The 16,022-nt window shown below is 46.5% G+C and overlaps 1 protein-coding gene across 1 annotated transcript in view; it reads left to right on the forward strand.

The window, feature by feature from the left end:
* MGLL (monoglyceride lipase) overlaps positions 1–16,022 on the forward strand; it is a 432,734-nt gene that overhangs the window by 96,138 nt on the left and 320,574 nt on the right. The window contains exon 2 of the mRNA XM_085624403.1: positions 10,282–10,420. Within this exon, the coding sequence (XP_085480529.1) occupies positions 10,293–10,420 (128 nt within the window). The 5' untranslated portion in view covers positions 10,282–10,292. The remainder of the gene's footprint in view (positions 1–10,281; positions 10,421–16,022) is intronic.

Genomic DNA, 16,022 nt, shown 5'->3' on the forward strand with positions numbered 1-16,022 from the left:
ACCAATATATGACAGCATAACCCAAACAAAACGCCCCTTATCTGTATATCCCATAATATTTAGCATGAAAACATATTAGGAGTGTGCACACAATATTAATACCTGCTGTCTAGGTGTAGTCTAAAGGGGAACTAAATAAACCCAAATACACAATAAGGTGCACCATACAATATTTCTGAACAGAGTCCAGAGTCCAATTCATATGTCAATCTTCTTTTTATTTCATTTCTTGTTTCAAAAGCTCAAATTTATGAGACAGCCAACGCGTTTCGTCCAACACAGTTGACTTCTTCAGGGCTAAATACAATGTGATCAAAGTATAGTTTGATAATATCTATCCACATAGTAGACCATTATTCATGGCGGGATGAAAGGACCCGGGCTATACGTCTATTGTGTCCTGGGTAGGAGCTGTTTGTGCAAAAGTAATAATGCATAAAAATATGTGAATAAAATGCCCATGATTTTTCTATCATGAAGGATTCCACATGTAATGACTTTGAGGGTATCAATCAAACCCCAAACACCGCACCAGAATCCGTGCCCAAAGTGATGCAGCAATGCGGACAAATGCCAGCCAACCGGCCGCAATAACTTCAAGAGTTGTGTCTTCAGCACTTTTTTAGAGCCTCAAGGGCTGTGGAGCTCGGAGATTCAGTCATTTCTGGGTCACAAAATAAACAACACTAGAGAGGGTACTAACACAATAACATTCTAACATTCTATGAGTGTGCAGCCAACCAATCTTTGCTGTTTAACCCCTTCAGTGCCACGCCCTTTACCCGCCCTGTGCCGGGCGTTACATTAGCGGGCGGGGTTCATGACGAGATAGTCTCGTCATGGGCACAGCGCAACCGTGCTCCATGACGAGACTATCTCGTCATGGGCACTGAAGAGGTTAAGGAGTTAAACATAGGACTTCTTGGAAAGGATTTCAAGGAGGGAACACATTTCCCTGTACATTCTGTTCTTTTTTATTTGACATTAACATACAAACTGTGTAGGTAATGCCATTCACTCCAATTGCTTGCAGTGCTTTTCTTAATGACACTGATATATGCTAGATTAAATGGGCCTTCTTCTAATTAAATCTTGTCACATTTTCCCTCTGCCAATTGATTTAAAATCCCCTTGAGTGTATTATTAATAATAGTTCTACATCAACCATTCTCACCGATGGAACCGCTGGATGTTTTGGACAACTTTATATCACTATTATTCCTTTAGATATATAAGAAAATCGACTCCTAGTGACACCGCCTCAGATTTAGAGTTTATAAACTGGATAAGACCCAATCTTCGCAGATGTTAAACATCTCTCTTGGGTAAGCAGACTCCTTTACTCCCGCATCGCGCAACCTTATGAGGTTTTATGATATTGAGCGCAAGTAACTGAAATATGTCAATTTGTCCATATAGTGATCTCCTTTAGAGCAAATCAGATGCAGATGTGCTGTTTAAGTTGTGTTGTTTGTGTTATGACTTTCGTTGTTTGTTGGATTGTTGGAGACCTCCCTGTGACACCCCTCCCCCATGATGGTTCTAGGGCCTAAACAAGAGAGAAAAAGATTAGCCAAAAAGTTGTTTAGTCAGATATCATATTTAGCTTGTATGGCACCAAACATGTCACCTCTGTGGAACTTCAGAGAACAAGTGGATAGATAAGTAGATAGATGCTGGCTTCGCTTGTTCGGTGGGGTTGCACCCGGCACCCTCTTGGAGTAACCAGTGTGCTTAGGCGTCCTGGCTGAACCATACATTGATCTCTGCCTGGTATGATGGTTGGATGAGTGCGCCTGGTCCATTCAAAGGTGGGCGTGGTCCAAGGATACCAGCAGCCAAAGAGTTGTCTAAATGGGGTCGTTGCCCATTGTTTTCTGAACCTCTGGTGGTTTGGTTATGGCTGGTCAGGGCTATTCCAAAACCTGTTGCTCGAAAATAATACAGCATTTGTGGTGCCAAGGTGCGAATTCCTAACACTGAGATAAATGTAGACAACCATGGCGATGACATATTACACTATCTACTGATGGGAGGGACATTCGTTATTCATAGCTCACCGATGGGATTGTCTTCAATTCAAAAAATGCTATTGTATATTTGTTTTGTAAGTTAATCAGATGAATGATTCAGATTGTTTTGAAACTATGTACATTTCCATTTACAAAATATAAAATCTTGTTGATTCTGTTGTGTCCACTTGAACATATTTGCAGACCACAGAAAGCAGCATTTCACGCTCTCCTTGTCTCGAGGCCGGACTTCACAAGTGCTGTTCTAGAAGGTTCCACACAGAGTGAACGCTCGCGCTGTACAACGCAATACTTCGTTCAGAAGACAGAAATGAGGACCGCAAAAAACAGTCCGGGGGTGATCTAGAGGTTGGCGGAGCGGGCACTCCGTTGCCATGGGGACGAAGTAACCTCTCTGCCTAACCGAAGGTCCTTCCCGCCTGATTTACAGATGGGCGGGCATTAATATGTCAGTGACAGAGACTCATCTATCTCCATCCCTGACATTCCCCTCTGACAGAGTAAAGTTTGGCGATTCGACCACTCCCCCTCCGGCTTTCACTGCCTCGTGGTAAGAGGCAAGAAAAAACTGCACAATGACCCTCATACAGTGGGTGACAACTTCCATGGTGTGGAGGCCATCAGCCTTTGTATCTTTTTCAAAAAACATAACACCCCGCAATGGGATTTTGTTTCTGAAAAAAAAATAAAAGCATGTTAAAAGTGTGACAGACGGTACCGTCATTTTGACAGGACCATCCCTCAAACTTTTAATACATTGTGAAAGGAACTGCTGTGATGGGAGTTCCTGCTACTATTGAGAGATGTCCACTGGGCCTGCGGACATTTCTAAATGTCGAGGGCGGACGACCCTCAGCATTGCCGGAGTAAAGTACTCTGCCATACCGATGGATTGACTTCCATCTACCAAAGCCTGGATCAGGCCCCCGTTACTTCAAACCAGTTCTCTGCGCGCTCCATTGGCTTTCAGTAAATACAAGGATCACATTGAAACTTTGGTACCTGTAGCGGTCTAGTTTATCCCAGTGCACCCCCTACCCGGAAACACCACCACACTTTGTATCACTCTCTGGCCAGGCGAGGCCAGAGAGCATAAATAAAGGGGCCGGGGTCGCTCGTGACCGTCCGACTGATACCACAAGTAATGTGCGTTGTGTCCGTCTGTTAGCAACACTGCGGCGCACGCCAACATAGCGCTATATCATCTGGGGCCTACATGCGTCTCATGATACTGGCGACGAGGGTGGGATAACAACGTCCCCACGAAAGCAAGAACTGCCCACGACCGGAGTCAGTCTGCTAGAAGGAATGAAGTCCCAGCGCTGTACAGCGCGGCCGGCGCGTCTGCACACGACGGAAAAATCCTTCCGAGTGTGAAGATCGAAAGCGCCCTGTGGTTATCCGCATCATCTGCCCTGACGCTGAGTTCTCGCAAGCGGAGACCCCAGCGCCCGCTTGCGCATTCAGTGTACGACGCGTGGAATGGTCCCGGATCAAAGCCCGTTCGAGCATGCGTCAATGAAGACAGTGCGTGCATGCGCATTAGCACCCTGCCGTCTCCTGGCTCCTGCAGGCTCAACAAATATAATAGAACGAGCGCAACGTCAGCGCCCTGCTGGTTTAGCGAAACTGCCACCGCGGGACATAAACTCTAATTGGGGCAGAGTAAATAAACAACCCCGAGCAAAGACAAGTCCCAGAGCACAAAAAAAGGGACAGTGAGCACTATATATAGACATTGGGCAGAGTACACCATCAAGCACTGATAAATGCAAGTCCCAGAACAAGGGAAGGGACCATTAACATTGGCAGAGACGCATAACAAAGCTGGAAAGTGGCACAGAACACTGGCAGCAGCGTCCAACATCACACAGAGACTACACCAGATTAAAGCCACACCTGAAAAGACCGCAAGATAGCCATTGACCATGGTTGACCAGGCAGCAGCGGCAGCACAACAGCCAGTAGCCCCTGCAGCAACACCTTCTCACCTGCATTCCCAAGTCAGCGCACTTCCCCCGTTTAGCGAATTGATTGACCCTGCAACGCGTCACCCAGCTGGAAAGTGTGGATCGGCTGTCTCGACAACTATTTTATAGCCACCAGGGAAACAGACGGAGCTGTAAAAAGGTCACTTCTGTTGCACTTCGCAGGGGACGAAATATACAAGTTGTTTGCACACCTCCCAAACACAGGACCACAGACGGACTACGATGCAGCGGTCAGAGCCTTAAATGCCCATTTTGATCCTCAACTTAACCCTGATTATGAACGCTTCAAACTCCGACAAGCTCGTCAAAGGGAAGGGGAGTCCATGGACACGTTTCACACTCATCTCCGCGAATTAGCAAGCACATGTACCGAGGATGACCAGGTGAAGGAAGTACGGGCGCAAATCATCCAAGGATGCCGCAACAAGACTCTGCGGACCCTCATTCTTCGACAGCCCCACATCTCTCTCGAAGACATACTGATCCTAGCACGGTCGCATGAGCTATCAGATGTCCAGGCGTCCGCCATGGAAGCTGCACTCAACCCAACAACCGAACAGGCGGTGACCGTCAAAACAGAACGAGTAGACGCCATTCGCGCGATGACTCGCAGTGGGCGAGGAAGATGGTCTAATAGAAATTCACGACAGCCACAGTGCGGATACTGTGGGAAGGAAGAGCACCCCCAAGACAACTGCCCGGCGAGAGGCAAAACCTGCACCAAATGTGGCATTTGCGAGTGTGTGTCGAGGAGGTACGTGGAACAGAGGAATCCCAGGGCGGAAGCCGCCATCCAGAACAGTGAGGCACCTCACACTGGAAGAACCTGCCACCTCGAAGACACCAATGACGGCAGCACACCGTTGGCAATATCTGGAAAACTCATCCTCAGAGGACGAAGAGGAATGCCACCTCATCTCCTTCATAAACGACCTCAAGTGAAGACGTCGTCCACAACCGACGTGTGCCATTGAGATAGCCGGGTCACCTGTAACGGCCCTTATCGATACAGGGGCATCGGTGAACGTCATGGGGTGTCAACACTACAAGAAACTAAATCCAAGGCCGGCGCTCATGCCATCCAAAGTCAAAATCCTCACCTACGGAAGCCAGACACCGCTTCCCTTGAAAGGAAAAATGTCCATACAAGTCAAATCAGAAGACCATGAAGTTACTACGACATTCCACATAGTTGACAGGGAGGCAGACATATTAGTCGGGAGTCACACAGCTGAAGACCTGAGTCTGGTCACATTTGCGAATGCAGTGAAGTCACTTCAAACAGAGGACATCCTAGAGCTGTTCCCACAGCTATTTGAGGGCCTAGGGAGTATGAAGAGGCCACCAATAAAACTACACATCGACACAGCTGTGAAGCACGTCGCCTTACGGCATCGAAGAATACCGTTTCATCTAAGGCCACTAGTGGAACAAGAACGTTTGAAGCTTGAGCAGCAGGGAGGAATAGAAAAAGTGACGGGTCCAACCCCATGGGTATCTTCCATGGCCATCGCCGAAAAGCCCAGGCAACCAGGGGAGACCAGGATCTGCATTGATATGAGAATGCCTAATCAAGCGATCAGGAGAGAGAGGCACCTGACGCCTACAGTCGACAACATTCTAGCTGACCTCAACGGGTCGCAGTGGTTTTCAAAATTAGACTTAAACGCTGGCTACCACCAGCTGAAACTAGCTAAAGAGAGCAGGTACATTCCCACGTTTTCAACACATCTAGGGCTTCGATGCTACAAAAGATTAAACTTCGGGATATCTTCAGCAGCAGAAATATTCCAGAATACATTCCGCAACAATTGAGGACCATCACCGTCGACTCAGAGCCACCCTAAAGCGTCTGGCAGAGCATGGAGTGACTCTCCACAAAGAGAAATGGCAGTTCTTCAAGGAAACCATAAAATATTTCGGATATGTGTTCAGTCATGACGGGGTGAAGGTGGACCCCAGGAAGTCGCGGGCGATTCAACTCGCCCCTGCTCCCACTACTGCATCCGAAGTCAGGAGCTTTTTGGGCATGGCGACATACTGCGGGCGATTTATTCCGAACCTTGCCACGATTGCAGAACCGCTACGAAATCTGACTAAAAAAGAGTCTGTCTGGCGATGGACTCAGGTGGAAGAGGAAGCATTCCAAAAAGTAAAATCGGCACTGCTGGAGAGCACGACCATGGCATATTTCAACACGGCTCCGCCAGCGGCACTAATAGTGGATGCCAGTCCGGTGGGGCTGGGAGCCTTACTAACTCAAGAGACTGAGCCAGGCATCTGGGTTCCGCTGGCATTTGCGAGCAAAGCACTGACTGCAACCGAAACTCGCTATTCTCAAATCGAACGAGAAGCACTTGCCATTAAGTGGGCCTGCAATCACTTTCACTTGTATGTCAGCGGTCATCCGTTCAGAGTAGTAACAGACCATCAACCACTACTCCCACTCTTCAAAGGGACTGCACCTCATCCCCCACCCAGAATCGAGCGGTGGGCGATACAACTTCAGCATTATCAACTTGAACTTGTGTACAGACCAGGTGCCAAGAACCCGGCTGTCTTCCTGTTGCGTCATCCGGCACATCCCGCAGAAGTGAACTCTGATCAAGAGCTGAGGACGAAGGAATTTGTCAACATGATTTCCCAATGGTCGTGCCCATAAGCACTCTCAATTGACGAGATCAAGACCCACATGGACACTGACATGGTACTCAAAAGGGTGACAGACGCCATACAGAAAGGCTCTTGGGAAGGCTTTCTCCAGGACATCCATGGATGGAACAATCTCGACTGGTCCCAGCTGGGAAAAGTATGGAGAATCAGAGACGAATTCAGCATCGCTGAGTGTGGCGCACTGCTGAGGGGATCACGTATCATCATCCCTCAAAGTCTCCAGGAGCGCGCGACTGTATTAGCACACAAAGGTCATCAAGGCACAGGAAGGATGAAGTCCCGGAGGAAAGAAAAACTGTGGTTCCCTGGACTAGAGGAAGCAGTAGACGCTATTTTCGGAATTGCAGAGCCTGCCAACTCACCGGGAATACAGAAGTGCCAGCTCCAGTAATAACTGAAGACCCCGCTCCGTCACCCTGGTCATGGGTGAGCCTTGACTTCGGGAGCTTCCCGGATGGGAGGTTCACAGCCGTCTTAGTCGACAGCTACACAAAGTATCCTTTCGTTGAAGTCCTGCCATCCACCGCGTTTAACCACCTACGACCGGTGTTGGAGAAAATATTTGCATTATTTGGACTACCTCATGTGATCAAGATAGATAACGGTCCCCTGTTCCAAGGTAACGAATTCAAAGACTTTCTCACCCGGTTAGGAATAAAACATCACCGCAGCACACCGCAGTGGCCACAAACCAATGGAGAAGCGGAACGCTTCTTGCGGACAGTGAATAAGATTCTACGAATAGCAATCACTGAACAAACAGATCCAGAAGTCGAGTTACAGAAATTCTTACGAGAATACCACAGCACACCCCACTGCACAACACAGAGATCCCCATGGTCCCTGATGCTGGCAGGACCTCGACGGGACAACCTTCCCATGGCTGACAACTGGGAGCCAGAGCCATATGACCCCGCAAGCACCCAAGCCAGAAGATTAGTGAACAACGAAAAAGCGAGTCTCCGAAGACGAGCACGAACTCGAACACTGACACCAGGATGTGCTGTCTTAATAAGAAATTGCAGGAGCGGAGGAAAGTTTCGCACTCCGTACAAGATAGGGCTGTGGACCGTGAGGGCGGTCCGAAGGACAGCCGTTACTGCCAAGCCAAACGGAGAGGTAGTAACCAGAAATATTTCATGGTTTAAGAGGGTACCGGGGGCAAACGTCGGGGGACAAAACTCCGAACAAACATTGAGTGAAGACACCATACATAGTGAGGTAGAACCCATTCTAACTGATGATGTATCTCAGAGTCAAGTAACATTGATGTCTGCTGCTGAACACAACCCTCAAGTCGCGGCCGGCGGAGGAGAAATGGCCAGCCCCACGAGGAGCCGGAGTGGTCGCCAACATCGATATAACCTCAGGCCTAACCCTCGACCAAACCAAAGACTGGCTGATTTTGCATGCTGAACTGTTCAAACACAGCTGATAAAAAGAACTGATTTGAGATGGGATGTAGCGGTCTAGTTTATCCCAGTGCACCCCCTTCCCCGAAACACCACCACACTTTGTATCACTCTCTGCGTGGCCAGAGAGCATAAATAAAGGGGCCGGGGTCACTCGTGACCTTCCGGATGATACCACAAGTAATGTGCGTTGTGTCCGTCTGTTAGCTACACTACAGCGCGCGCCAACATAGCGCTATATCGTCTGGGGTATCCTGCCCCTCTTGACAATACCATTCGCCACTATGATCATTCTTAACTCTCAATTAATCAATCAATCAGGGAATTGTAAGTGCGCTTCTCACCCGTGAGGGTCTCAAGGCGCTGAGGGGGCGTGGATCCGCAGATCTGTTTAGCCGAAGAGCCAGGTCTTGAGGGTCTGAGAGCTGCTCTGGGTTTCTGGTGAAATGCAGAGCATCTATCTCCCCGAAGTAGTCCTTCCCTGGTGCCAGCACTACAGCCTGGTCCTCTTTAGAGCTCCGCATCCGAACTGACCCACTCTTCGTACCTTCAGGATGCACAACCCTTGCTTGTTCTGGTGGCTCAGTGGGCTAATGGATCCATTCCAGGAGTGAGTCTGTGCTTGACCTCATGGTCACAGGTTAAAATCCCAGGGGTTCCACTGATCCTTCCCAGGTCCATCAAATGAGTAACATCAGTCAGGCAACAATGAACATCTGTTGTGTAGCGGCAAGACACCCCAAGGGGATGTGCTCTTTACAAATACACTCCAGCTCATGGTTTCTCTTCTGCCTCTTCCTGAACCATGCCCGTTTCCATTCCCAAATACTATAATCTGGTTTCTAAGGGCCTCATGTAGGAAGCCAAATACCGGTCGGTAACGGCCGAAATTCGGTAAATATCCCGTTACCGACCGGTATTTAGGCATTTACGATGTAGGGGGCTGATTTTCTGGATTCGGTATTTACCGAATCGGAAATTAAGAAATCGGTAAAATACCGATTCGGTAAATACCGAATCCTGAAATCAGATGTAGGGAGCACTCTAAAGAGTGAAAATTAGTATTAAGAATTTGTTATTTACCACCAAATACAGGTTGGTGATAAATAACGAATACCTTGCAAAAAGCAATATTTTGCTGATTTAAGAGTGCCATGTGGCAGATGTGCGCCACATGTGCACACATGCAAGATTCAGGGGTGCAACAGGGTGTCAATGTGACACCCTGCCACCCTTGTATATTCTCCCCCCATTACCGAATCGGTATTTACCGAATCGGTAATGAGGCATACCTTCCCATTGATTCCTATGGGCCTCCAGGCCCATAGGAATCAATGGGAAGGTATGCCTCATTACCGAATCGGTAAATACCGATTCATAATTACCGAATTTTTCCGATTCGGTAAACTTTACCGAATCATTACCTACATCACATTTACCGATTCATAAATACCGAATCGGTAAAATTCGGTATTTATGAATCGGTAAATGTGAGGCTACCTACATATGGCCCTAAGTGTTTCTATTTGTGATGGGTTTTCAATGCTCCTTGAAATCCCTCATTCGGCTCCGTTTGCTACTGGGCTCAGAGGCTTCACCGTTCGCTCCAGTGCATCCTTGTGAATTCATATGCGAGCCCCTGGTATCCCGCTGTGGTTTAGGCGCACTATATAATACTGTCAAACATTATTATTATCGCAGCATATTGAGCAAGTAGAAAAGTAGAAAACAAAAAAACAGAACAAGACAAATCATACGAAAAACAGGTACCTAATGCTTACATCAAAAGCAGGAGACTGAATAAAGATTAGACCCCCCGAATTCCACGCACAGCCCTTTGAAAGACCCCCAAAATTGCGATGGGTCGTGTATAAAATCCACTACATCATACATTTTGCCTGTCTGATGTTTTTTCTAAGCATCTTTCCTTGTTTTAAGATATGTATAAACACCTGAAGCTTGGGATATCCCACATGGTAGGATTCTAGTAGGGTACAGAGTCTTGCAATTTGAATTCGTTTTTAAAAATGTATAATTTTCTATGTTTGCATCAGCATTGCATCCAAGCTGTCATTGGCTGTTCTTGCCAAAAGACATAATCTCATTGGTCTAGTTGATTTCTTCTTTCTTCTTCTCTTCAACATGTCCATCTTTATGTTTACAATTTTGCAGGCCCCATTTCCATGATGCCAGAAGAAAGCTGTTCCAGGTTGACACCGCAAGGTGTCTCTTACAACGACCTCCCCCACATCGTCAACGCGGATGGGCAGTACATATTCTGCAGGTACTGGAAACCACAGACATCTCCAAGGTAAATTGGTGCATTTCAGTATTACAGAACATTCCGCCTCTCTCCATAACCACTTTTGTTTCATTACATAGCATTTGGTTTCAGACACACTATTAGGTGGAGGTACAAGTTTCAATCGCGGGACAACGTTTTCTTTGAAGCAGTATGAATGGAGGCAAAGCATCATGATTGGAGGATGACGGTGTCCAGATAGGACCCAATTCACAAAGAGCCTCTGCACTCGCGGCTGAGGCTCTCCAGTCGTGGCGGGATCTCCGGATTGCAGTTTCTCATTGTAGAAAGTCCACCGCGAGTGCGGAGACCCCACTTTGACTGTGGAGCCTCCACCACGAGTGCAGAGATCCCGCTTGACTGTGCAGTCTCCACCATGAGCGTGGAGATCCCACCATGACTGTGGAGCCTCAGCCACGAGTGCTGAGACCCCGCCATCAATGCGAAGCCTGCGCCGCAAGTGCAGAGATCCTACTTGACTGCAGAGCCTCCGCCACGAGGGCGGAGATTCCCACAGCGAGTGCGGAGATCCCACTCGACTGCGGGGCCTCTGCCACGAGTGTGGAGATCCTGCCACGTCTGTGGAGCCTCCACCACGAGTGCGGAGACCCTACTACCAATGTGTAGCCTTCGCCGCAAGTCTGGAGTTCCCGCTTGACTGCTGAGCCTCCGCCACCAGTGCAGAGGCTCTTTGTGAATCAGACCCTAAGTCTACTCCTTCTTTGGGCATTTCTGCCCATTATCATGGCACCGCTGCTAGTCCTGCCCAGGCACCCCTCCTGCGCATGTTGCTGTCGATCCAAGCAGGGTCCAGCAGCATTGTATACCTCCCCCACGTTTCCTATGCTGAAATGAATGCGTTGCAGCAAGTAACATTAAAATACGAATGTACGACGTTATCCCACCGTCTTTTTCCCCGCTTGGAATCACAACGCAGTCGTTACAACGACCGCGTTGTGATTCCGCATACCATTACTCCGCAAGTCGGAATAACGACTTGCGGAGGGGGGGCGCTGAATGTTGGAATAGTATAATTTACTATTCCAACTCCAGTGTGTGCGGACACTAGGGAAGGTGTTGGATTTTAAATCCAACAACCCCCCCCCCCCCCCTCTGCAAGTTGTTCTTCCGACTTGCAGAGTAATGGTATGCGGAATCACAACGCGGTTGTTGTAACGACCGCGTTGTGATTCCAAGCGAGGAAAAAGTTGCGGGGTGAACGTTGTTTACCTTAAAATACACATGCAAATTAAGAAATCAAAGAGTTAGGGCATTAGCCCTCTAATAGTAAAAGTATACTGTCCAGTTTTTGCAGTCTTTCTTTGCGCAATAGAACTTTCGAACGTCCCACCCAACATGGCTGCCTTATGGAAACTATGGATCTTGCTGCCAGGTGCACTGTATAGATCTGCAACAAACATGGCCTCCTTCCTGTAGACACCGCTCCTTTCATGCTTCGCCTGCAGCTCTTCCTGTTTCCTCTGTCCTCTGCCGCCATTCACCATGGGCGCACGGAGGTCACCAACACCACCCCTCCTCTCCGGCAGGACAGCTATGGGTGCAGAGGCATCTCGGAACAGCCACCAAGTGCAACAATACATCAATGACAAGGCCCTTTCCCGCTGCACCTCTGCAATCCCATTCCAATATGGAGTCACCAGCCCACATTAAAGTGGGCTGTACTCTGCTGACTATCCGCACCCCGAAAGCTGGAGCCCAGGGTGGGATATTGGAAATCCAAGGCTCCACTGGGTCCAAGCAGACGCCGGGGGCCAAGTCCAATTAGCAAAGGCCCCAGCATCGCAAAGCAGCTTGTGCAAGAAAAAAACACACTAGGCCTCCTAATCACCTCCTGAATATAGGGGCTCTGCGTCACCTGTTGGGATCCAGAGCTGACTATGAGTGTCCAAGAGATGGAGTGGCCACAAGGGTAAATATATATATATATATATATATATATATATATATATATATATATATATATATATATATATATTACCTACTGGCGGTCGCCAGTAGGTAGTTATAGTTAGGACCAAGTTTCCATAGGAAAACCTCAACATTCTATTTTGAATAACTTTGGCGCCGGTCGACGAATCCTCGCGAATTTCTCAAAATAGGTGGGGCGCTACGCTCCGCTCCTACCCTGAAAGTCTCGGGGGGATCCGTCAAGCGGGGGCTGAGATAAAAGGGGGGTCCCAAAACGCGTTTTTCCCATGCATTTTTCCATAGGACCTTTAGAACGAGCTACAGCCCGAACGGCTGAACAGAATTACTCAAAATTTGGCAGAGAGGTAGTCCCTAGGTCAAGGAAGTGCCTTTTGTAGGTTTGGTGTAAATCTGTTCAGTAGATTCTGAGAAAATAGCCTTTAAATCAATATATATATCTGAGCCCGCTTACGGTACGCTTACCGTACGCTTACGGTAAGCGTACGGTGGCGTGCGCGAGCGCGATTCTGATTGGCTCTTAGATCTTAGTAAACATTCGAATCGGCCGAAACCAGGAAGCGGCGGCCGCCATTTTGTGTATTTCACTCTGAAAAAAAAGAGTGAAAACAAGGAAAGGGGGCAATGAGGAGAGTTACAGACCCCCTAACATTTGTGAGGGGGTCAAAGAAGGACTGTAAAGTACAAAGAAAACATTTATTGATTTAAAAAAAAATCACGGGGTACGCGTACGGTAAGCTTACGGTAAGCGTACGGTAGAAAAAATAAAAAAAAAAAAATGAAAAGCAGATTTAAGAGTTTAGATATTAGGGAGCTCTAAAAAGAGCCGTTGTGTTTATGAAATGATTTTTTAGTGGTACCTACAAGTAAGTACCGATGCAGAGTCTAAGGTTCAAGAGGAAGACTCTGTTCCCTTCATCATTGAAGTGCACACCATCTCCTCTATAAATGTCTTGCATGTCATAACGCAAGTTGTTGTGGTAAATGGCACCCATACCATAGTCACGGAGGAAAGCAGAAACAGATTTGTTGACGTGCTTTCTTGCTTTGTCATCGCACCGCGTGCCCACCGTGCGTGCACGGCACTAACTGCGTAAAGTGGGCGCACGGTGCGCGAAGCGCACCGCGTGCTCACTGTGCGCGCACGGTGCGCAAAGCGCACCGTGCGCGCACGGAACGCGCACGGAACGAACTGCGTTAAGTGGGCGCGCACGCCACGAATGGCGTAAAGTAACTTAGCATTTAAAAAACCGTACAAATTCACTGAAAAAACCATAGGTTTCACACACGTTATAGTTAGGAATTAGCATTTAAAAAACCTTGCAAATTCACTGAAAAAACCATAGGTTTCACACATGTTATAGTTAGCGGAAATTTTACTGATAAAAAACCAATGAAATTCCCCCGTTATAGTTAGTGCAGGCAACTATAACTCACGCGACCGCAATCTTCTGCTGATGACATATGTGTCTTTATGAAAAAAAAATATTTGTAATATATGTATAGCTAAAAATGTATGGAAGAAGACATGGGCAAATAAGTGTCTAAATACAGTATTAGCATCAGCAGAGGATTGCGGTCGCGTGAGTTATAGTTGCCTGCACTAACTATAACGGGGGAATTTCATTGGTTTTTTACCAGTAAAATTTCCGCTAACTATAACATGTGTGAAACCTATGGTTTTTTCAGTGAATATATATATATATATATATATATATATATATATATATATATATATATATGCTCCACCAAATGCCACAGACTCCACCGAACTCATTCATGTCGGGTGCCTCCGCTGTACATGTGGCTTGCACATAATATTTTTCATCACCAAAAACAGGCCCTCCATTAAGAACCATGTATATAGATAGATAGATAGATAGATAGATAGATAGATATATATATAGATATATATATATAGATATATATGTATGTATATGTATATGTATATATATATATACATATATATATTATCTACTGGCGGGTCGCCAGTAGATAGTTATAGTTACAACCTAGTTTCCATAGGAAATCTCAAAATTCTATTTTGAATAACTTTGGCGCCGGTTGACGAATCCTCGCGAAATTTTCAAAACTAATGGGGCGCTCCGCTCAGCTCCTACCCTGAAAGTCTCGGGGTGATTCGTCAAGTGGGGGCCGAGAAAAAGGGGGGTCCCAAAACGCATTTTCCCCATGCATTTTTCCATAGGACCTTTAGACACAGCTACAGCCCGAACGGCTGAACAGAATTACTTGAAATTTGGCAGAGAGGTAGCCATAAGGTCAAGGAAGTGCCTTTTGCAGGTCTGGTGTAAATCTGTTCAGTATTTCCTGAGAAAATAGCATTTAAAAGCATATCAATATCTATATGCGCGCACCGTGCGCGAGCGCAATTCTGATTGGTTGTTAGATGTCGGTAAACATTCGAATCGGTCGAAACCAGGAAGTGTCGGCCGTCATTTTGTCTCTCGCAGTCTGAGGGGGTGAAAAACAAAGGTGGAGAACGTGAAAAGGGGGCAGAGTGGACAGTTCCTGACTCCCTAGCCTTGGTCAGGGGGTCACAGAAGGACCCCCAAGGGAGAAAAAAACATTTTTTTTTCTTAAAAATTGCGAGGTGCGCGCACCCTGCGCGCACTGCGAACCGTGGGCGCTCGGTGCGCGAAGTGCACCGAGTGCCCACAGAGCATGGTGTGCGCACGGTGTAAAACCTGAAAAAAAAAATACATAACTTAGCATTTAAAAAACCGTACAAATTCACTGAAAAAACCATAGGTTTCACACACGTTATAGTTACGAATTAGCATTTAAAAAAGTTTGCAAATTCACTTAAAAAACCATAGGTTTCACACATGTTATAGTTAGCTGGACATTTCACTCGTAAAAAACCAATGAAATTCCCCTTTATAGTTAGTGCAGGCAACTATAACTCACGCGACCGCAATCCTCTGCTGATGACGTCAGATATTACATCACTGATGACATATGTGTCTTTCTGAAAAATAAATATTTGTAATATATGTATAGCTAAAGATTAATGGAAGAAGACATGGGTAAATAAGTGTCTAAATACAGTGATGTAATATCTGACGTCATCAGCAGAGGATTGCGGTCGCGTGAGTTATAGTTGCCTGCACTAACTATAACGGGGGAATTTCATTGGTTTTTTACGAGTGAAATGTCCAGCTAACTATAACATGTGTGAAACCTATGGTTTTTTAAGTGAATTTGCAAGGTTTTTTAAATGCTAATTCGTAACTATAACGTGTGTGAAACCTATGGTTTTTTCAGTGAATATATATATATATATATGATTACAAATTTCGAAGCCATTACGGCAGGTTTCAGTTTTTTTATTTGCATAAACGCTCATTTCTAACACCATGATAACTGCTACTGTAAATTACACAAGAGAATTCTTCACAAAGGTGGATTTAAGCATCATTACAAATCCATGGGATGCAATCATTTAAATGGATATAAAAAAAAATTAAACCATAATATGTAATCCTTTACTGTAATGACTTCTGTCCTGCTTCAGAAATAATGTGCACTGCATGAGCACTTTTTCAATTTAACTCTGTTTTTAATGACAGCTTCTCTTAATCTGTGTAAGACTTTAACCGGAGTTAATGGCCTTGTGTGGAGCTTTAGGCGACAGGGAAATGGT

The sequence above is a fragment of the Triturus cristatus genome, chromosome 9, assembly GCF_964204655.1.
Source record: "Triturus cristatus chromosome 9, aTriCri1.1, whole genome shotgun sequence".
NCBI classification, from domain to species: Eukaryota; Metazoa; Chordata; class Amphibia; order Caudata; family Salamandridae; genus Triturus; species Triturus cristatus.